Here is a 23,531-nt window from a genome sequence, read left to right on the forward strand (position 1 = left end):
ATTAAACTCAATTTAAATTCACTAGATTTGGATTTTTACACACATATCAGTCTCCGCACTCTAATCTAGATCCACACTAAGATTTAAAGGGTTCTTTCTTGACTCATACTACATCCTTCCACCAAGTTTCATGTAAACCTGTTCAGTAGTTTGTGCAGCATTTTATTTAGAAACAAACAGAAAAAATTTACGGGGCTGAAAACATAACCTTCTTATCAGAGGTAACAAATTCTGCCTTTCAAGAAAAGGCCATAAAAAAGGAAATATATTCAGTAAGAAATCATAGTTTATTGTTTTGCATTCAAAAGATCAAGGAATAAAAAGTATATTGTCCATGTTTTGCTCATAGTTTATTGTTTTTTGTAAACTGCCGTCATATAAAGTTTATTTCCTCTTGATTCACTCACAACATTCATTGTTTTTTACACTGTGGTCGTCTTGATTCTTTGCTCTAAACTTTTCATTTAACCATAGGTTTTTAATATGGTTCTCATGTTAACATGTTTACAACCAACAGAAGAATGAATAGATCTCCTTCTGTACAACTGACTGAACATCTCTCATGGGAGATTAAATGTCGATTTGCTACTGATAATCTTTCAAAGTATAACGCACAGTGTCTGCGGAGACGCTCAATGTTCTTTCTGTAAATGAAAACTCAGATACACCCTCAGTTATGGCTCTGGCGTCCAAAGGCCAAGGCGGCACAGAAGGTTGTTGAAACTGTATAACAGAGAAGTGTCCCACCTTCTCAGAGTTAGTGTGTGTGAGTGGACAGAGCTGAAGCCATGGCGGTGTCAGCTCGGATTCTTGTAACGTTGCTGGCCCTGTCCTGCGTCGTCTCTGCTCAGGACCTGGAGAAGAACGTGACGGAGTTTCTAAAGAGGTTCGACGAAGAGGCCACGCAGCGTATGTACAGTTACTCTCTGGCATCATGGGCCTACAACACCGACATCTCCCAGGAGAACTCGGACAAGCTGGTAAGCACCGGGAAAGACACCCTGAAGTTGCCCTAAAATACAGATGCAGTGACATCCTTTTTGAATCACCTTGTTTTACCTCCCTGCAGTCAGTACAGGGGCAGATCTGGGGCAGTTTTTACACTCAGATGTCAGAAGAGTCCCTGAAATTCCCCATCGACCAGATCAAAGATCCAGAAATCAAACTGCAGCTCATCTCCCTTCAGGACAAAGGCGCCGGTGCTTTGTCCCAGGACAAGGCCGCACGCGTGAGACTGCTGCCCGACTTTAATATCTTACTTTAAAAACATTCTTTCCAGCTGTTAAACACCGCAGTGACTCTTATTCTGTCACCAGTGTGCTCGTTTCACTTCACATTCTTCTTTTGCAGCTGAGTGAAATCATGAGTAAGATGAATACAATCTACAGCACAGCCAAAGTGTGCCTGATGGACGAACCCCTGAACTGCCAGACTTTGGAGCCAGGTACGCTCTGTTAATAACAACCTTTATGGCTACGTGGCTTCTCTGCTGCTGTCAGCCAGGGTTAAATAGAGCCGTTTATAATTAACACCGTCACTGAGAAAAGGAAAGTGGCTTTTCTTAGAGTGTTTGAGTTGAGACTTTATTTCATTATGGGAATCATGTTACTGGGATTTTTAGTCCTTTGAATTTAAACTCTGACAGCAGCAAAACAGGATCACGGCTAAATGGTGGAAAGAAACAAGTGTGATGTTCAGATACCTGTCATTCATTTTGAAATACTTAATTGAAATATTATTATTAAAATAACCGACATCTTAAGTTTGTTTTCGTATTGATATTTTACATCTAAAGAAAACAATGTGATGAGATTAAGTCTTGATGGTGGACGGTAATTTTAGTGTTGTGACCCCTCACAAAAAATCCATAATGCTCTGGTTTGTCATATGTCTATGAATTGTCAGCTATATTTATGAAGACAGATTTTTCTTTAAACATCTCGGATGGTTTAGGGTTAGGTAAGATAACTGTTAGATAACTGTTCAAGGCCTAGTAATGTCAAATTATCCAATTTTTCACCACAACAACAAATTGAAAAATGTATATTGATTTGTTGGGCAGAACATTGTTTTTAGTGATGCATCCAAAAAATGCTCGTCCCCATTGGAAAATACTGAGTTAAAATGCTGCTTAAAAACTCTTAGAATTAGAATTAACAACCATATTATTTCAGATATAGAAACATTTGTATATAATCTTTATTTTATTCATTTAACTTTCATTTACCCAGGAAGGTCCCATTGAGATACAGTATCTCTTCTGTAAGTGAGTCCTGGTCAAGCTGACAAGTTTGAAATATTAAATATGAGAAGGGACAAATTACAAACACACACAATCAGATTAAAAACAAGGAACACACATTAAAATAGGAATATGTGGCTAAAATGAATTATGGAAATTAAAAAGCACATGTTGAAAGCAATGACATTGTTCTATGAAAACGTATATTAACTATTATCATTTTTAAATATTATTTTACTCACTTCTAACATACAGTGGTGGAAGAAGTACTGAGACAAACATTTATGTTTATGTTCACAGGCCTGGAGGACGTGATGTTCAACAGCAAAGACTACGCCAAGCGCCTGCACGTGTGGGAGGGCTGGAGGAAGGAGACGGGGAAGGAGATGAGACCCCTGTATGAAGAATATGTGGATCTGAAGAACGAAGCTTCCAAACTAAACAGTGAGATGTTCAAAAGAGAAACATGACACTTTGTGTAATTTTTTCTTGTATTGACATCTTGTAGTATATATTATATAGCACTTACATTAGGACATATAATAATAAGGATAATAAATAATAATAAAAACTCCAGAAAATAACTTTTAAAAACACAATTGTTTTTAAACTTTCTTAATCTGTTTCCCTCTGACTCTTGACTCTTTCAGATTTTGATGACTATGGAGCTTACTGGAGATCCAACTATGAGACAATCGAGGAGGATCCTCAGTACAAGTACACAAGAGACCAGCTCATGGGAGACGTGCGTTCAATATACAAAGAGGTACGTCCAGTGTCCGTCCGTGTCTGCTGCCGTGGCTCTGTGATGGATGTTGTGTGAAAAGATTTACCAAGTTACTTTGCCAGGGTTTGTGATGTCACAAATCTCATCAACCAATCCTGACAACTTTCGGGTGGGGCTCAGCAGCTGAAAGGGTTACCTTTAAGACAAACCTATTGAATGTGATATTTGGAGGAACAAAGAAGAGGTTTGGTGGGTGTTATAATAACATGCTGGCCAATTAAAATTGATTTTATTGAAACACAAAAAATTCCTCCTCTCTGTACTTAATTAATTTTCACACTCTAGATAATCGGATTGAATTAATGAAAAGCTGCTGTTTAAATTCACAATTCTCGGTTTAAACTTGATGAGAAGCAACGTTACTCCATGTAACTTAATTCAATCTAAATATCCCAGACCGGTGTGTTAAATATGAAGAGGGCAAAGGAAAGATATCCACGTTTCTCCGACTGTTATTCAAGATTTTTGCTTCACGTGGTGATCGTCCTTTAGGTTTTGCAAACTTAGTGTATTTCTTTCTGTACGTAACATACTTTTTCAGAAGATGGTTTATTTTTATTTTCCCTACATCTATCTCTTCTTTGGACATATTGACATATACATTAAAAAATATTTTTGGAATGTATATTTGACATAAATTCAAACTGGATAAATATATTGGCGTCTAACTGTTTTTTTCTTAGATCCTGCCATTATACAAGGAGCTGCATGCCTACGTGAGATCCAAGCTCATTGATGTCTACCCAGGACACATTGATCCAAAAGGACCTCTGCCAGCCCACCTGCTGGGTAGGATGAGGATTTCCATTTTCTGAATAATGTCACAATGTAAAACGGGAAACATGAATCCTTCTGATATCTCTGTTCTTTACTTTACCTCTTTTTTTTATCTTACAATTATTGTCTTTTGCTGTAACTTGTTGATTATGGCTGAAATGCATCCTAGTCAACAGCTTAATGATGGACATATTTCTTGAAATGTTTCTTATATTGATATAAGACTAAAAAAATACCTCACAATGTGTGACAAATTGAAAACAAATCCTGGATCTGCCCTTTCGATTCTGATTTGCCCTAAAATTGAATTGGTTCATTAAGTTTTGAAAAAATCCAACAATCACACAAACAAACTTGGCGAAAGGTAATCTGATCACAAGATGATCTAACATGATGTGAAACGCTGCAGTTCAGAATTGTAAATGTTAATATCACATCATAAATAGAACAGCTGTAGAACAGAGAGATTCAAAATGTTCATGTACGTGTTCAGATCCAGTCGAGAACTGAAGTATGTCTCCTTCTGTTGTCTAGCAGCTCGCATCACTGCCCCTGTTTGGTGGTTCTGTAGATTAATCTGCCACTGATGCTGTTTCTAATTGAAATCAGTCATCTCAGGATACATGTTGGGAAAAAGGAAATCTTAAAGCTGGTGACATATGTTGTATTTCCTTGGTTCTATTTTAAATGCAATTTTTTTGTATTATGGCTCAAATAAACTATTGGAAAATAAATCACTTTACAGCTATATACGTCTGAATAAGACCGACTGTGGTAAGAAGAAAAATAATCAGTTGTGTCTACTATTCAGGTGACATGTGGGGAAGATTCTGGACCAACCTGTACCCTCTGTCTACCCCCTACCCTGAGAAACCAGATATTGATGTCAGTAAGACTATGGTGGAGCAGGTACGTCACACTTAAAGTAATTGTACAGTGTTTTTTGAGTCAAGGTGCATCTATGTGCAGCACTTCCTCTATCAAACATCACATTCAGTATTTTGCAAAAGGACACTTTGGCACGTAGAATGGGGGAGACTGATATTGAAACCGTCGACCTCCCAGTTGTTGAAAGACCCGCTTTACCTCCTGACCCACAGCCTGGTTTAAATATAATATTTAAAAAACAGTAGATAGGTACACATGAGGATCATGTCTTTAATGTGGTGCATTAAATGAAACAGAAAAAGAAAGTAATCTATTTAAAATAGGTCTTCGGCGGTAGAGAGGGCCGCCCACCAGCCACAAAGTCGGCGGTTCAATCCCAGGCTACTCCAGTTTGCATTCCAAAGTGTCCTTAGGCAAGATACTGAACCCCAAATTGGTTCTGACAGCTGTGCCGGCAGTGTAGGAATAGTGCACTGCGTATGGAGGAGTAGTAGGAATGTGTGTGTGAATGAGTGAATGTGACTTGTACTGTGAAGAGCTTTGAGTGATCAATAAGACGAAAAGCTTTATATAAATAAAAGCCCATTTACCAAATGTCAACTGAAATTTCAGGGCTGGAATGAAACTCGTCTTTTCGAAGAAGCAGAGAAGTTCTTCATGTCCGTGGGCCTGTACGAGATGTTTCCGAACTTCTGGACCGAGTCGATGCTGGTGAAGCCTAACGACGGACGCCAGGTGGTGTGTCACCCCACGGCCTGGGACATGGGGAACAGGGAAGACTTTAGGTACCTTTTTTATATTAATGCACAGATTTAACATGAAGTACAATCTTGAGACTAAAACGCTGGGGGAAGTTCACAGCCCAATAGAAAAAACAGAACAATAAACAGAATGAAGTTCAGGAAATTATAAGATAGAAGATGTATGACTAATTACATTTTTCCCAATCAGTAACCGTCACTCGACTCTCCAAGGGGCCGCTCTTGCTTCACATCGTTGTAAACCTTGTTAATTATTAACACAAGTATATAAATATATATTATTTTGTAGATCATAGATATGATAGTAGTGTAATATCATTATCATAATGATAATTATATTGTTAGACAAACACGATGTTAACCATTAACTACACACACACACACACACACACACAAAGGGACACCCTGTAGCAAAGTTTGTTCAACAGGTTTTAAAATACAACTCTTCAGTAAAAATGACTGAATAAAACTTATTCTGCCTGAAACCGTGTAACTTCACCTGTGTCAGACCAGAACTTGATTTATTTATATATTTTATTGGGCCTTGGTGAATGTGACTCATCAGTAACTTGTTATTGAGGATGTTTTATTGGTGCAGTAGATCTGATAGGGTATCATGTCTGCATCAGACTTCATAACCGCTGACATCAACACTTCTCCCGTGTTATATTCAGGATCAAAATGTGCAGCAAGGTCAACATGGACGACTTCCTCACTGTGCACCACGAGATGGGCCACAACCAATACCAGATGGCCTACCGCAACCTGTCCTACCTCCTGAGGGACGGAGCCAACGAGGGGTTCCACGAGGCCGTCGGAGAAATCATGTCTCTTTCTGCTGCAACGCCCAAACACCTGCAGAGCCTGGGCCTCCTGGATGCTAACTTCACTTATGATAAAGGTAACATTGAGAGTTGTAGAAAACACTGCCAGTTATTGACTAACCCTCCAAAACATGAAAGCTGCTATAATTAGTAGTTATGTAAGAGAATTAGACAAGTGAACCCACAGAGAATAATCACAGACTCTGTGACTCCTGTCAAATGTGTGGTTCCTTTTTAGTATCTTTCAGCTGATTTTTTAGGTTTCCTGGAAACTTTTAGCATGATTCCACCAGCAGGCAGCTGTTTTCAACAAAAAACATTAGTTTCTCAAAAGCCAGATCTTGCCTTCAATAAACGTAAGCGTGGAACAAAACAGAGACATATAGAAGCAGTTTGTAGAGCACATATCTCGGCTAGGGCCCAACTTTCCCCTTATCTTCAATTTCTGGAAAATATGGGAAATTTTCCAAAAAACATCCAATCTCAAAAAAATGTATCTTCCCCCTGATTAGGATCCAGACCAACATTTAACGGCTCTGCAGGACGCCCACTGAAACAGTCCAGGAAGAATACTATTCCTCTGTTTCCATTTTAAACAGAGCTCAGAGCTCAGCCACTCAAACGACATTGAGACCAGAAACACATATATCTCTGTCCAGCTCTCACTTTTGTTTTTAACGTTTGGTGTTTGCAGAAACAGAGATCAACTTCCTGCTCAAACAGGCGCTCACCATTGTGGCCACGCTGCCGTTCACCTACATGCTGGAGGAGTGGAGGTGGCAGGTGTTCGCAGGGAACATCCCCAAGGACCAATGGATGCAGCGGTGGTGGGAGATGAAGTAAGCAGAGAGCCGTCTGTAAATAATTCAGTAGTTTTAAACGTTTACAGGTAAATTATATCAAAAATGGACATCACTGTAATTAAAAATGGACATGCTGCAGACGAATAAAGTCGTGTTTTATGCTGCGTAAACTTGGCAGCTGCTTCACTGTTACAGCGTCAGTCAGGGCTGACTGTGTTGTCTTAACAGGAGGGAGATGGTGGGAGTGATGGAGCCGGTGCCGAGAAATGAGTCTTACTGTGATCCTCCTGCTCTGTTCCATGTGTCTGGAGACTACTCCTTCATCAGGTGATTCTCCATAACCATACATTTATAACACTTAACTCCAGCCCCTTCTCTGGTGAGAACATTTATATTTTCTCTAAAGAAAAGTTTATAGTGCTCTCTTTTTTTTTAAACATATATTTATTGGTTTTATATAGTTTTATACATTTACATCAATTTACAAATATACAAGACCCTTCCCCAACCTGAGCATATGGCAGCATAAATGGAAATGAATATTACAAAAGTCACAGAAATTGCTAAGATATGATTCCAACATAAATTCAAAATAAAAAAAACATTACAATGAAACTACTAATTTGTTTAAACTAAATTAAAACAAAACAAACTTGAATATATAAAATAGATTTCAATCACTAACAAGAGACATAGAATTATAGTGCTCTCTTGATTTTTTAAATAATCAAACAAACCACTGCAACAAGTTCTGTCAGAAGACATTGCCCACGTGTGTGTGAGTGTGTGTGTGTGTGTGTGTGTGTGTGTGTGTGTGTGTGTGTGTGTGTGTGTGTGAATGTTAGAGGTGAGTAAAAGGAACAGTTTCATAGAACAAAGTCATTGCTTTCAACATGTGTTTTTTATTTTCCATAATTCATTGTAGCCACAGATTCGTATGTTTTTATGTTTGTACTTTGTTTTAATCTGTGAGTGTGTGTGTGTGTGTGTGTGTGTGTGTGTGTGTGTCTCAATGGTTTTGAATACAGGTACTTCACCAGAACCATCTACCAGTTTCAGTTCCAAAAAGCGCTGTGCGATGCTGCTGGTCACACTGGTCCTTTGTCTTCATGTGACATTACCAATTCTACCGTAGCAGGAACCAAACTGAGGTATGAACAACTTCCTTCCTTTAGTTATTTTGCTGTATCACATTATATCAGGCTGTCGTATGAGGTAGGGATGTAAGCGTCAGTAATTTATCATCATCATCATCATCATCATCATCATCATCATCATCATCATCATCATCATCATCATCATCATCATCATCATCATCATCATCATCATCATCATCATCATCATCATCATCATCATCATCATCAACGTTTTCCACCAGGGACATGTTGGAGCTGGGGAGGTCCCAGTCCTGGACCAGGGCCTTGCACACGATATCTGGTGATGTCAAGATGGACGCCCAGCCCCTGCTGGATTATTTTGCAACACTTCACCAGTGGCTGAAGGCAGACAACAAGAAACACAACAGGATGGTCGGCTGGCAGCCAGCAGTAGATCCAGTAGATCCAATGGATCCATGTGAGTGCAAAACATACAAAAACATAAAACTAAATGTGGTTGACATAGTTAGGCATTTTCCCTTTGGACGGAGCGATGCTATCTAATTGCAAAGCTAAGCTAACTATCTCATAGAGGGAACTTAATATAAATTGTGTTGACACGACATATTAATCTTTCCTTCCCATCTGTTCTTTGTTTTCCTGCACGGCAAGTGTATTTGTCATTATTGAGTGTACTGTTTCTGTCATGTCATGTTTATTTGACGTTTATTTGTATCATCTAATTACCTTCATTTACAGTAACCCAGTATGCCATCAAAGTACGAATAAGTTTGAAGGCCGCCATGGGAGACAACGCTGTAAGTATTATTAATCATTACAAATATTGTAGTTTGATGTGTTATTGCTGTAGGGTTACATGCTTATTACATATGAAATGATAGTAATTGAAATGTATCTGCAGTGTGTTTGGTATCTTGGCAAATATTCATGTACCATAATGTGTTTCAGTATTCCTGGAACGACAACGAGCTGTACCTGTTCGAGACCAACATTGCATACGCTCTGAGGCAGTACTACGCACAAAAGAACGAGACACTTCCCTTCACGTCAGTATTAACTGGGTCAATTTGAGAGTAAAGAGAGTTTTTCCTCCGTTGCAACATCTGTCTGAGGGCTTTTCTCTGTTTGCAACTGCAGGTCAGAGGACGTCCACATCTCCAACGAGACTGAGAGAATCTCCTTCTACATTATGGTCACCAAACCGAATACCACTGTGTACATCCCAAAGACTGACTTGGAGGCTGCCATACGGTGAGGCACCAGAAAATAATGAAAACACAACCGCCACCTCATGAAGCCACATTAAAATTCACGAGATACATTTTGGGGGACCTGCACCAAATGTCAATTTTCATCAAAATCCATGAATTATTCTCTGAGATATTAACAAAAAGGAAAAATGCTCTATCTCGCAATGTTAACGAAAGTCTCTTAGTCTCTAGGCTCTTATCAAATTTGTAGCAGAAGGATTTGAGTGTGACATTTCCCTGAGGACATCTAATAGCTATGTGAAATAATAAACCTGTGTTGATATTGATCCCAGGTTATCCAGAGGCCGAATCAACGATGCCTTCCAATTGGATGACAAGACGCTGTACTTCGCGGGTATCCCAGCAACACTGGCCCCTCCTGTGGAGCAGCCAGTGGAGGTGTGGCTGGTGGTGTTTGGGGTGGTCATGGGAGCCGTGGTGCTCCTGGGCACCTACCTCATTGTCTCCGGTGCCAGAGAACGTAAAAGGTAAGATTGGCCTCAAGACTCATTTCCCGGCATGATGGACCATTTACTGTGAGACTGTGAGATGTGTTGTGTCTCCGTGTGTTTGCAGGAAATCTGCAAAGCCAGCCACGGAGAATCCGTACGAAGACATCGAGGGGATAACCAACAAAGCCTTTGAGAACAATGATGATGAACAAACTGGATTCTGATTCCACACAGACCGGAGGGAGGTTTTCCTCAGCACGATCGACAGTGGACTCAGAGTCACCGTCCAACAATAAGAAATACAAATGATTTTATAAAGCCTTTCCCTCTTTTACTGATCTCTCATCAAACCACAACATGACAAAATGTGAATATGTGTAAAGGTTGTGTTTGTCTGGAATTCTGACCCTCACTGTTATTATACTGTCAATACTCCTGTAAGAAAAAGAAAAGTACACCTAATTGTAGTAAAGTAAGCATATTTACTATCGTTCAAGTAGTGCGCTATAATGAATCAAAACATCATAAATATAAGTTACACACAAAATAAGATAAAAGGAAAATAAAAATGTTGTATTTTCAGTTTTATGATTTGTAGAACATTATATTTGTATACTTCATTCGATTCTACTTTCTTTCTTACCTCTGTGATGTGGATATTCAGATATTTTCAGTCTAAGTCAAATAAATGGCAGTTCAGCAATAATTTATTTTTGAAATACTGTCAAATGTTTAAACTGCTTTTGAAATTGCAAATTAAATGTAGTTGTGATGTTCACCTGGTTGTGCAGGTAATAGAACAATCAGAATTTATTTATGTTTGTGCTTCTATTCTAATTCATGTATATACTTTATGTCATATAATTAGAAAAAACTAAAAGAATAAAATGATTATCACATTGCCTGTTTAAATATATTTATGCATATATAAATATTTAGTTACATACACAGAAAGTTCACTTTAAGCAACACACTGCCCTACAACAAAAAATGTTGTTGAAGTCTGGACCAAACATATACACACAGATTACGTTTCCTTCCACAGTTGTAAGATTAATATCTATGCACCTCTGCAATTACAGAATTTGACACAGTGACATTTGGTTCTGTTACTGGACAAGTGGCTCAAACGTAAGAGCTTCTCAAATGTTTTTCTTTATTCTTATGTAACCTTCAAGTCCCAAATACAAGTCACAAGATATTTTTTTATGTTTAAAGGAGACATATAATTCTGATATTCAGGTTGACAGTTTTAATTTGAGGTATAACATGCTCTGATGTCTCACAGTGTCGATTGCTGCAGCTCCTCTTTTCAGCCTCTGTCTGAAACACTTGGTTTTAGCTGCTGTCTATTTAAGGCCCTCCACCCAATTAAGCCCAGTCTGCTCTGATTGATCAATCACTTTCTGGTGTTATGTCAGACTAGCTGCTACACAGGGATTATGCAAAGGTTGGATATCATGTCACATGACACTATTGAGTTTCAGGAGCTTCAGGAGCTTCAGGAGCAGGGTTTTCTCTGGGAGCTCCCTTTGATGCAGACTTTGGACTTTTTGATTTTGCAGAACTTTTACATCCCCCAAAAAACAATAAAGGACACAAGTAAAAATAATAATATGTCTCCTGTAAATTACTTGACTGGGAAGACAAAGACGTCCCCATCATTTCTGAATAACAAAGAAAAATGTGTGGTCCTGCTCGCATCCATCCATTTCTTTCATTGTCACTGCTGAGTCATGGTTGAGGATTTGGATGAACCATCCCAGGTGCAGCGCTGACTCAAACTTGGTGTGTGCTGTCGAGTCAGAAATCATGTAGAAGAGGTAGGACAGTTTGTTCTCTTCGGTCGTGGAAATCCTACTCAGACTGCGTTTTTCGCACGTCTACAACGACAAAAGTGTGGATTTGGGTCTCAGAATTGTCCAAATAAACTTAATCAACTTTAAATAACTACAGAACACACAAAAAAAAAATCCCCTTATTGTTTTTTAACAACACTTGACTTCTCCTGAAACAGTTGTTCAATCAGTCAGTAATTTTGTTCCTGACCATGGACTGTGTATAAAAATCTCCACTTCCTCCCACTACTCGGACACTAAACCAAAGCATTAAATTAATAATTAAAACCCAAATTTGCAGGAAATTGCTACTCTGGCATATATCACTGTGATCAGATCGACTGAAATGACAGAAAAATGTAGTTGGCTTTTTAGTTACGTCAAATGACACGTAGGAGGCAGGATTTCGGGCCTATACTGCAGCCAGCTACCAGAGGCAGCAGTCATGTCGTCCATCTCCAAATACAGAGTACGGTCCAGACTACTCCATGAAAGCTTCATGAGTATTTTATGATATGAAATCTCCTTAGGATTAAATCTGGGTCTATGGTCTGCCTGTGTGTATTTACAATATATATGTTTTAAAATTTTGTTCATACAAAGTACTTTCTCATTTTTACTTTACCCATGACATACTGGGTGAATAATGCACCTACAAAATGACTTTGTTACAGGATGATGAATGACATGAATTCCGTTACCTCCACTTGTAGAAACACTCTCTCTCCCTCCTTGTTGCACCTGAGGAAGCAGCTGGAACCGGTGATGTTTAGAACCACTGGTATTCCTCTGAAAGTCACGTTTGACTTGTAGTAGTAGATCGTCATATTCTCTGAACACACACACACACACACAAATAAAAAAAAAAAGTAATTATTAGTCCATTCCCACAACACAGAGAATCATCATTATTTTGGAGATTAAATAAATCAAACTGGAATCAGTCAGGTGATTATTTTAGTTGCTGCTGTGGAAGACAAACCTGGATTAGGTGAAGCGTAGAGGGATTTGTGTGAGCACAGGGTTCTCAGGTAATTGTGGGTGGCCACATGCTTGATTGAAGCGTTCAACGACTGAACCTCAATGAAATTGCTGCCTCCTCTTGGAACTGAAAGTAACACAGGTTTTTTTTTTATAATTGTACATCCTCTGTGTACATATACTGCATTGTTAGATTATTAGAATCTGTGTGCATTATCATTAATGAAGTCCAATAAAAAGATACAGCTAGTTGCACTCATGTATTCTACTTTTGAACAACTTTTACTTGTAATAAAGTCATTTTACATTGTTGTTTTATTACATTTACGAAAGGAGAGGAGAGGAGAGGAGAGGAGAGGAGAGGAGAGGAGAGGAGAGGAGAGGAGAGGAGAGGAGAGGAGAGGAGAGGAGAGGAGAGGAGAGGAGAGGAGAGGAGAGGCTAAAACGTACTCACCAAGCGTCACTGTGCTTGAGTCAGACACAATGACAACATCGTTGAAGTTACATCCTTTCCCTTCACATCCCTGACAAGAACTCACGGAGCTGCACCCCCGCCCTGCCACTACGGAGATGCTGGTTTTTGTCATGGTAACGATGAGCATGTCCCTCTTCTCCCCGTTCTCCTCACTTTCACCTTGACCAGCATTCTCCTCTGGACACCCTTTCTCACTTTCTTCTACCACTTCATTCTCCTCCTCCCTCCTCATCTCCATGCAGAAACTGAGCATTCTGGATTCCTTAGAAACTGGATAAAAAGTGTTGTCATCGCCGGACGGCAGCTCCTCGTGCTTCTTCTTCTTCTTCTGCTCATGCACCATCTGTAGAAGAGAGAGAATCAATTTAATTTGTAATCTCACTTATTATGAATTATTGTGGTGTGTAGAAAACACAATATAACAAAAAGGAGCAGTCAAGGAAGAGGTGCACTATGCGGAGATGGCATCTGAGGCAGAACAACGAGGTTGGAAGGCAATAATCCGCCCAGTGGAGGTTAACTCCAGGGGCTTTATTGCTCAAAGAGTTAGGCATCCATGGAGAAACCCTGCTCCAGACTGTGGCCAATGGCGATGGATCAAGAGGAAAGACCCCAATTAGACCCCAAGAGGTCGGGTCTCACACACCCAGGTCTGATCAGTCTATAGTGGGCCTGCCTCACCAGATCATCAGCATCATGGGATTAAAATGCTGCATGTTGAGTGGAAGTAGAATTACTTTCACATGACACTGCGTCCTGGAGATGCTTTGGTTTTCATCCACACCTGACTCAAACACACAGAGTCTCAGACTCACCAGGATCGGATTCCCCTCCGCTAACATCCCTGCCAACTCCTCCGGTGGGAGATCCTGCAGGTCCATACCGTTGATCTGCATCAGCCTGTCCCCTCTCCTGCAAGTGTTTGTGATAAATGACACATAGACGAACAGTTGAAATTAGTTTGCTTCAGGTGTAATTGACATTAATAAGTATGAGTCATTAGAAAGTGGTATAATATGTTCTGCTGAGTGGTTTATGTTTTATTTTGAAGTCCTCTTAGACCTTGTTTTTGGGCCATATTATGGTTATAATCAACATTGATGGGAGGACAGTTTTTACTATTTGTTTTTTATGTTCTTTCTATGTTTACTTTAAACATCACCATCACATCAGCGTTTTTCGTTAGATTGTTTGTTTGAGTTTTTTTGTGATGTTCAGTTGCTTGAATTTAGTCCGGGTTACAAATACAATAATTCTTGAATTATAGATATATATATATATATATGTATATACAGAATATATGCTCAACGAAAATTTAGATTTGAGTGAATGTATAAAAAAACAAAGAGTTTAACTTGTACCTGACAAACATTTTCTTCCCAATCTGTTTCTTGTAGACGTTTTCCACATTATACTGGTGCTTTCCTTCATTGAGCTGGTGGACGATGAGCACACCTCCATTCACAGAAGAGTCCTGAGGATTAGAATAAGACAAACAGAATTCTCATGAACGGAAAGCATCACAGTCAAACCTTTTAAAAGGCACATCCCAAATCGTATGGTGTTAGAGGTAGTTGGATTCTGTCACCCACAGTCTGATCCATGGTGCCGGAAGTATTCGCTGCTTGTGATGCCACAGATTGAAGCCAGCACCAGTCGTGGGGACAGACTTTAAAACCCCTCTGTGTTTCTGTGCTTCTGCTTTGTGTGAAGAGAAGGGGAAGTGTGAGTGAAGGGCCAGTGGAGTCAGATGAGGAAGTGAATAAAGCTGAGGAAATCTTTGATAAAAAGGGGACACACCTTTGTTGGGGAACAAGAGAAGTGGGATTAAGTTATTTTTATCGTCAACAGAGGCCTGAGTTATTAACTGACTTCTTATCATTATTTATTTTATTTTTTAATGTGATATTTTGGTTCGGATATAAAAACGTTTTTGTATCTGGGATATATTTTGGGCAATTAAGCAACTTTGCCCACTCTACTTCAGTCTATCTATCTATCTATCTATCTATCTATCTATCTATCTATCTATCTATCTATCTATCTATCTATCTATCTATCTATCTATCTATCTATCTATCTATCTATCTATCTATCTATCTATCTATCTATCTATCTATCTATCTATCTATCTATCTATCTATCTATCTATCTATCTATCTATCTATCTATCTATCTATCTATCTATCTATCTATCTCTTTCTCTCTCTCTCTCTCTCGCTCTCTCTCTCTCTCTCTCTCTCTCTATCTATCTATCTATCTATCTATCTATCTATCTATCTATCTATCTATCTATCTATCTATCTATCTATCTATCTATCTATCTATCTATCTATCCATCTATCCATCTATCCATCTATCCATCTATCTACCTATCTCTCTATCTATCTCTCTCTCTCTCTATCTATCCATCGATCCATGAACAGACAGAAGAGGAAATAACAACCTCTATCAGTTATAAAGTACGTCATCATGGGAACTACTGCAAGAGAATTACTTCCTCTTTGAGAGAGTGAACAATATAAATCTGTATTGTTTACCTCTTTTAATCAAACGTATCTAATGACTAATGGAATGGATGATCAACGGTTCCTCACAAACTGTCATGGTCCGTTTGCTTCATTTTGTGACCTCCCTTGTGGTTTTTTAAAAAGGGAATTTACTTGATCAGCTTTTTCTGAAGAATATTATCCAGTATGTCAAAATGTTGTGTCTTTTACAGTTTTTCACAATTGTTAACACACGTTTTTCAAAACAATAACGGCTTTGTCAAAACTGCACACAGAAAACTCAAAACCTCACACACAAAATGTTAAACCTGACACTCCCTTTGCAAGATGACTCTTTGCAATCAAATCTCTTCACTGTTCACAAAATGGAACTCGTGTTTTCATTTGGTACACACAGCCATGTTTTCAAATGACACACACATACCATTTATTGAGAACACAACTAAGCATTTGCTTACACACTTCCAAGCATTTACAGCACACTGAAGTGCAAAATTGAAAACACAATCATCGAAATGGAACACACCATATGATTGACTGACTCTGGAGAATTAGCCATTTCTCCTTTTGTAAACTGTCTCAGTGTAGGCCTACTTTTTTCATAGTCAAACATAAAACAGACACACAAAAAGGTTTATTTCAGTACACACAGAGAACAGTACAGTACTGACACAGACAGCATGATAATGCAAGTTACAGTATGGACACAGAGAGGTCAACACAGTGGGCTACAGTGAGACACTGTAGAAAAGGAACAATATTGGATTACAGGTACAATACATGCATGTGTCCGTGCTGAATGTTTGGTACTAACAAGCACAAACTCTCACGGTAACTCCTTGATGCGTCTGTGTTCCGTTCAAATGGGAACCTGTTCACTTGTTTCATCCACATGGCATTCCTATGAAGAATACGGTCCAATGTAGAGAGGCTGGCGGTCTGGACGTTTCTAAATGTAGCATGGTCAGCCAGGATTCTAGTTTTTATTTGTCTGAGTGTGATAGCGTTGTTCTCATGAACCATATCTACAATTTCAGTCTCCTGTTCGGCTGTGAACATGCCTGTTCTTCCTCCACGGTGTGGTTCTCTTTCAGTCCTGCAAAATATAAATACTGTGAGCACACTGTATTCTATTGTATTCCATTGTTCATCAAACAAAACAGAGGCTGAAGACACTTTTATGCTGCAGTCCTGATTGCAAATTGCTCAACAGACCTGAATGTTTAGAGATTTGAGTATTTGTGTGTTGTAGGTTGATGCTTTGATATTTTAGGGTGAGAAGTGTGTGCAACAACTGAACATTGTGTGTAGTGTTTTGACAACAAGGTGATGTGTAATTGAAATCAGAGTGTAAAGAAGGAAAGTCAGAGTCTAATGAGATAAGGGAGTGTGAAGTAGTGCCAAATTGGGTCAAGCTATTGGTACATGAAGTGAATGTTGTGCAAATTGTGCCGAATTTTTGCTTTTTGTGTGTTAACAACTGTGAAAAACTGTAAACAGCTGGGCTCCACTTTTCATGACCGGGGTGAGGTATTTCTGTACATGGATAACAACAGGCTTTGAGCTTGAAGGCCTGACATTGGAAATTCTCTAAGAGCTTTAGGAAAAGCGAGTGAGTGAGCATTGTGATGAGAAGTTCTTTGTTTCAACAAATTAAAGGTGTGTGGTTCTCTTGTAAACAAAGAAACGTTTTTATTGTGTGAACGCGGGGAAACAGCAAAGCTTCACAGAACAGAGGCTGTTTGTGTGAAAGCAAAATGTCAGAGTGAGAACCTCCGAAACTTTCTGTGGGCTTTCTCTTCCTGGCCCTCAAGTATCTGTATCTGAAAAAAAAATCGCATTGAATATTTAATAAAAATCTAAAAGCAAACGAAAGAAATATGTTTGTGCATAAACATGACTGAAAACAAGTTTCTAGTTCCAGTATAACAACTTTACTGTTTTGATCCTGACATGAGTTGTGTAGCTAAATTTACACACACACACACACACACACACACACACACACACACACACTGAAGCTATTTCTAGATTCCCCTGTTGAGTCAGGGAAGCCCGGCTAAATCTGGGGACACTGAGGTGGATTGGGTTACATGGAGGCCCATGCCAGTATTCCTAAACACTCCGGTCTTCCTCTGCATGCTGCTGTCGGTCAGAGTGGAGACACAGACCACGTTTCCAACATCTCAGGAGCCGGCGTGAGTCAACGATCCAAACTCAACACGATACTGAAACGCCCCGTGTGAGGTTCTGCATGACATGAGTGAATTTGAAATCTGTCGTTTTGAGTTTATCTGAAGTTAAAGGAACAACCCACACAGAGTTCACTGGACTCTTTAGCTTTGGACAAATGGATTTTCAACCCTGTCCATTTGTTTGGAAGTAAACATTTTCAAAAACTACACAAACTTGGTGGAAAGAGGTGAATCCAGTCTTTGTTTCCTCATTCTTAAAGATTGCGAGATGGGGCCTTTAGCAAAATTTTCTTTGATTTACCTGATCATGTTCAGGGGGCTGATATTTATGAGCATGTGCAGTACGGTGCAGTTCCAAATAAAGATCTTGATCTAGGGAATTTAAATGTGGTTTCCAAGGTCCAAAGCAGACTGTTGGAGCTTCGGCAGCAGGGCCGTGCACAGACATTACAGGGGAACGGTGCTTAAGTGAAAAAAAGAGCATCCCTCTCATGATTATTCATAAAAAGTGAGTGAGGTTGAGTACAGTTGTACAATATCTTAATGTAATGCTTTATTCTTTGACTTCAACTTGTGTCTATGTGCTGTTGACAGTTGTTGCCGCTAGTGGGCACTGCTGTTCCAGAGGTAGTTGAGATGCAGGGCAATAGAAGAAGGGGAGAGAAGGGATAGGGGGTGAATGAGTCTTGGCTCATGTTGGAACTTCACTGAAAGTTAAAAGTAAAACCAAAAAGCGTTGGACCTGTTCGTGCCTTCACACACAATCACATCCCCGACAGTTTGACAGTTTGACAGTTTGAGGAACTAACTCTCGACACCAAACAGAATCTGAAAGTACTATAACCTTCCCATGCTGGTTGAAAACTGCAACTAAACACTCTGCTGTGTGTGTTGTTGTCACTGTGTCTGTGTTTCAGATGGTGACCCTGGATGTGTTAATAATTGGGGGCGGCCCTCATGCCTTGACCTTGGCCAGCTTGCTACTGAGTCCTGAGCCAGAATCAGACCCTGGACATGACTCACCGCTCCCCCCCTCCAGCTCGGACCCTCCGAGGCCTCGGTCCCACCCGCCAACTTCCAGCAACAGATCCTGCAGTGGCAAGAAGAAGAGGAAGGCAACAGCTGGTACAGTGTTCTGTTAAACTTTAGGCTTTATACACTAAGTCACAAATTGGACGACTAAAAGATGCATATAAAGCTTTTGTTAATTAATCGATTTATTGAGATAATGTCCTGGCATTTATTTGATAATTAATTGATTATTGAAGTAATTTTTTGGGGCAAAAAAAGCAACATATTTCCTAGTGTGTGTGCTCTAGGACTCTGGGATAAACATTTGCAATATATTTTTTGTGTAAATATATTTGAGACACTTTACTGACGAAACTATTTAGTAATTAATTTAGAAAATTATTCTCAATTTAATCTATAGTGGATTATAATCTCTTCCTGAAGCAAAATTTAAAAACTAAATGTTTGAGTCAGCAAGTTCCCATCAACAGTTATTACCTCATATCTAAATCTATCATTTTGAATTACTTCGTCGAAATTTAAATGACAGTGTGGACATTAAGAGGGCTTATCACAAGTTAGACCTTTGACATTATTTGGACTTTGTCTCAAATGATTTTAATTTAGTTTTTCTGAATGTTTTTAAAGTCAAGTTAATTGAAGTTGGTTTTTTCAAGTGAGTCTTTTGATTTTGTCGATGTTTTTTTCTTAGGTGGTTAAATAAATCAGTGCATTTGTGACTTTGTGATTAGTCTCTGCAGGGCTGAGAGTGGAGGAATCAGAGAGGCTGGTTTCCCCCCCGCTGAGTCTCCGAGCCGTGGACTCGTATGGGGAGTGGACGGCTCTGTGGGAGAGGCAGTTCACAGCTCTGAGCATCCCTCACCTGCGCTCACACACACTGGTGCACACTGACCCTCTCAACAAGGTAGAAAATAAACGCAATCAACTCCCTCCTGAAGTAGAGACAGCAGTTGATTTTTTTGGACAGTATATTGTATATTTTCTTTGACAGAAAGCCCTGCAGGAGTTTGTTCTGAAGTCTGATCGTTCATCAGAGCTGCACAGTCTCCCAGACCAGGTTTATATTCTGGATGAAAATGCTTTTTTCAATGACACGCGACTTGGCAAGAAGGAGAAGAGACGACTGAACATCACCTCCACACTGAAGAAGAGTTTATCCTTCAGTCTGCCGGGAACCAAACTGAGTGTTGACTTCTTTAGAGATCAGGTTGGACACACAGTGTGTGTGTGTCTATGTGTGTGTATGTGTGTATTTTTATGGTGGATTTAATGCTACATTTTCATTAACACCTTAGACGACGAATCTTGGATAACTTCTGTTTGTGGATGAAAATCTAAATTCGTATTAATCACTGCTCTCTCTTGTGTCATTTCTTTACGGTTTGACTGAATATATGAAACATATATAATGCAACACAGCCGCCAAATAATTGAATATGCTAGAACATTGCATTTTGTCCATCTCTTCCTTAGATGGTGGTGGAAAGGAGAATTTTAAATATTTATGTCCCAATTTCTTTGATGTTTATAAGATAATGGTTTTAGTTTCTCTCACTCACTGACACAAGTCTTTTATTGAAAGCTCTTCTTTGGGTGTATTTGACCTTCAACTTGGGTTTGGCACCACACAGAGAACAGGGGAAAGTATTGAGAGATGTATTAACAATGTAGCCACAAAAATGTGGAATAATGCTAATATTTTATATGAAGCAGATGAGAGCCAATGATCTGGTTCTATCTAATCTAAACACAGGTGGAGAGATACAACTTGGGCAAAGTGCTGGTAAAGGGAACGGTGGAGCGCATCATCCCTGTCGTCGAGCACATGGAAGAAGAGGAGGACTGTACGAAGGAGAGGGGAACAGAGGGTGAGGCCATGACTGAAAGGTGCCGAGACGGGGCGAGGAAGAGAGTGAAGTACTTTCAAGTCCATCTTCAGGAGGGCATCGTCCTAAAAGCTCACCAGGTCGTTATGGCAACAGGACCAACACGGGCCCACATGGTAAACATCCCCTCATGGGTGAAAAACATTGGAGAGAGTTACCCAGAGGAGCGGTTGCTGCACACAGTGCATCTCATGCACCATCCGCCAAAATCTAAGCACGAAGAAGAACAGACAGACACTTCTCCCTCTCAAGGTAAATCAAATCTCCTCAGAGGCCACTGTGACATCACAACCAGTCAGAAAATCAAGCCATTTTTTGCATTTGTCTTGGAGCTGTAAGGATAATTGCTATTGCTAAGCTAAATCATTGCAAACTTTACCTGGATGCCTTTGCACATTTGCCAGAATCCTCATTTAATTGAGCTTTATTTAATTTCACCTGATGTTTCTGAAGACCTCGTGGTTGTTTGATTCCCAGTCCTTGCTGCAACACTTACCAAATACTATGTGTGTCTAGAACTGTGTGTAGTGTGTCAGAGAGGGCAGAGAGTAATGGTAGTTGGTGGAGGTCTGACCAGCGCCCATGTCGTCTCACTTGCCCTGCAGCAAGGGGCCAGCCATGTGACATGGGTCATGAGGAAGCACCTGCAGGTCTAGTGCCAGTGTGAAACTGCATGAAGACCAACCATAAAGAATTACTGCAGCTACACCTGTCTGCCTCTGCCACACGTGTCAAACTTCACTGTCTCTTTTACAGTTAAAGCAATTTGACGTGGGCGACGTGGAGAGCCTGGTGGGGCGTTACTCTCACGTGGAGCACGGCATCAAGATGGATGGACAAGCATACCTACGACAGTTCTATAACGAACGGAGCCTCCACAAACGACTGGCTATGATCCGCCAGGCACGGAAGGGAGGGGCCGTCACCCCCGAGGCCTACATCCACCTACAGCCGTTCATACTGAGTGGACAGGTGGACGTCAAGACATACTGTCAGGTAACGGTACACATGCAATACACAGGGTAACGGGTGCAGTGAATGAGATCTGTTAAAGTGAGATGAGGTGAAGTGATATAACGTGATGATTCATATAATGTCTAGGTGAGTGAGGCCAGCTGGTGCTACAGGGGCCAGGCCTGGAGTCTGACTCTTAGCACAGGGGACCACTGGACCGGAGATATGATCTGGCTCGCCACCGGCTGCAAACTTGACGTGAGACAGGACCTGTTGCTTTCCGAGGTGATGAAGGAATTCCCAATTCAGGTGGGTCAAATAGTTTTTAGATATGTATAGTATGCATGCATCTATGGACAGATGAGCAGAAGGGAAAGTGTCAGTCAGTACCCTTACATTTAATCAAGCACCACCAAATTCACACACTTATGGAGAAGATTCCCATTAAAATACGTTTTTTCATCATGATCCATGAATTATTTCCTGGGAAATCAGTGTAGTTTCTGTCCAGTAGATTTTGTGTAATCTTTCTTAAACAAGCCAACCAACAAGCAAACAAAGGGGGTGAAAACATATCCTTCAGAGGTTGTAACTTAGCGGATGACAAGAGAATAAAATCATCCCATGTGATCCACTGTCATGATTTAAGAGCGATTCATAAAATGTGTCCGGCTTGTCCTCTGTGAAGGTGATGGACGGGTGGCCGTGCATATCAGACAGCCTGCAGTGGGCAGACGGGTGCCCGCTCTATCTGATGGGACAGTACACTGCTCTTCAGGTGTGTCTTCTACACAACGGTTTGAAGCACAACAACCTGCAAGCTTATTTTACATATATATACAACTTGTCTTTATTGCCCCTCACACACAGGTTGGACCTCACGCACTGAACCTGGCTGGTGGACAGGCTGCCAGCAGGAGAATCGCCAAGGACATCATGCGCCATCGACACCCGTACGTTGGAGATGCATCTGAGGAGAAATCGAAAACCGAGGAGTATATTCAACAAATGCACGGCCTGTTATGGCTCTGACTTCACTCTTCAGCCTCGAGGAACTGAAGTGTCTTTGTTATACTCGTCAAATGCAACTGTATCTTGATTAAATGATGTGAAACTCATCTTTATTTTTTTCATCCTCGACGGCCCAATCAATATTGTTTTAAACACAAATCACGAGTATATTCACAGAACATTTATGTTAATGTAAGACAAGTGTTTTTGTCTAAATCAAGGCTCTGAGGATGAGTGAATTTCAATGTTGTGTGTATCGTAAAAAAACCCTGTACACTTGACATGACTGCATCTAGGACTGATAACTTAAAGAAGTAGTTAAATTCTCTTTTGGATCATGAATTGTCTGTTTAAAATAAATCTAAAAGTAAAAAGTAATTATCACAGATTATTAAAAGCAGTTTAGATTCCACACCTCTATCTCTAGATAGATTGATAGCTCTCAGGAGAGCTTTGCCAAGTCTGAACAATCCTACACATGATTGTGTAACTTGTATTGTAGAAATATGAGAGAAAAAGGGAACTGGGCTGATAACCTGATCAAATAGACTTTTTATAAAGATGGACATTACAGTTCCTCAAAATCGAAGCCAAAGCATCTCAATCTCCCCCTGGTGGCTAAATGTAATATTGGTCATAAATAAAACCAAATTAAAATGGCATTTTTAATTATGTTTTTATCACAATGGTGTTCAAATGTTAATATTCCAGTTCCGTCCCAAAATCTTTGGTGAAAGTCTGCTCGGC

The 23,531-nt window shown here is 39.9% G+C and overlaps 3 protein-coding genes across 3 annotated transcripts; 2 read left to right on the top strand and 1 right to left on the bottom strand.

The window, feature by feature from the left end:
• The first annotated feature begins 788 nt into the window (after positions 1-788).
• On the top strand, positions 789-10,126 carry ace2 (angiotensin I converting enzyme 2). Its single transcript, XM_061068611.1, has 18 exons — positions 789-980; positions 1,070-1,228; positions 1,351-1,444; positions 2,543-2,686; positions 2,893-3,008; positions 3,713-3,818; positions 4,618-4,715; positions 5,307-5,479; positions 6,130-6,356; positions 6,974-7,118; positions 7,311-7,409; positions 8,111-8,233; positions 8,461-8,638; positions 8,947-8,997; positions 9,149-9,246; positions 9,338-9,451; positions 9,744-9,938; positions 10,027-10,126. Exons 1-18 carry the CDS (start codon positions 789-791, stop codon positions 10,124-10,126), a joined length of 2,412 nt encoding a protein of 803 aa, XP_060924594.1.
• A 1,407-nt stretch (positions 10,127-11,533) lies between these two features.
• On the bottom strand, positions 11,534-14,800 carry LOC132999011 (uncharacterized). Its single transcript, XM_061068779.1, has 7 exons — positions 14,789-14,800; positions 14,558-14,670; positions 14,012-14,108; positions 13,176-13,539; positions 12,723-12,848; positions 12,442-12,572; positions 11,534-11,785 (listed from the first exon to the last, which is right to left on the bottom strand). Exons 1-7 carry the CDS (start codon positions 14,798-14,800, stop codon positions 11,564-11,566), a joined length of 1,065 nt encoding a protein of 354 aa, XP_060924762.1. The 3' UTR covers positions 11,534-11,563.
• A 2,999-nt stretch (positions 14,801-17,799) lies between these two features.
• Positions 17,800-22,805, top strand: zgc:113276 (uncharacterized protein LOC553748 homolog). The gene is made up of 11 exons (XM_061068613.1): positions 17,800-17,904; positions 18,819-19,026; positions 19,674-19,837; positions 19,925-20,140; positions 20,687-20,777; positions 20,847-21,071; positions 21,348-21,469; positions 21,576-21,815; positions 21,921-22,082; positions 22,462-22,551; positions 22,644-22,805. Exons 1-11 carry the CDS (start codon positions 17,800-17,802, stop codon positions 22,803-22,805), a joined length of 1,785 nt encoding a protein of 594 aa, XP_060924596.1.
• The last annotated feature ends 726 nt before the right edge of the window (positions 22,806-23,531 follow it).

Source organism: Limanda limanda, chromosome 3, assembly GCF_963576545.1.
Source record: "Limanda limanda chromosome 3, fLimLim1.1, whole genome shotgun sequence".
Taxonomy (NCBI): Eukaryota; Metazoa; Chordata; class Actinopteri; order Pleuronectiformes; family Pleuronectidae; genus Limanda; species Limanda limanda.

Bases quoted from the DNA above. Each gene is read 5' to 3' on its own strand.
- ace2 (XM_061068611.1), top strand. From the start codon at position 789: ATGGCGGTGTCAGCTCGGATTCTTGTAACGTTGCTGGCCCTGTCCTGC. The intron at 2,687-2,892 runs GTGAGATGTTCA...TGACTCTTTCAG, and splicing joins CGAAGCTTCCAAACTAAACA to ATTTTGATGACTATGGAGCT. The intron at 7,410-8,110 runs GTGATTCTCCAT...TTTTGAATACAG, and splicing joins GGAGACTACTCCTTCATCAG to GTACTTCACCAGAACCATCT.
- zgc:113276 (XM_061068613.1), top strand. From the start codon at position 17,800: ATGGAGGCCCATGCCAGTATTCCTAAACACTCCGGTCTTCCTCTGCAT. The intron at 21,470-21,575 runs GTCTAGTGCCAG...TCTCTTTTACAG, and splicing joins TCATGAGGAAGCACCTGCAG to TTAAAGCAATTTGACGTGGG. The intron at 22,552-22,643 runs GTGTGTCTTCTA...CCTCACACACAG, and splicing joins GACAGTACACTGCTCTTCAG to GTTGGACCTCACGCACTGAA.
- LOC132999011 (XM_061068779.1), bottom strand. The intron at 12,849-13,175 runs GTGAGTACGTTT...TGTTACTTTCAG, and splicing joins CTCAAGCACAGTGACGCTTG to TTCCAAGAGGAGGCAGCAAT. The intron at 11,786-12,441 runs GTAACGGAATTC...TTGTCGTTGTAG, and splicing joins GAGTGTTTCTACAAGTGGAG to ACGTGCGAAAAACGCAGTCT.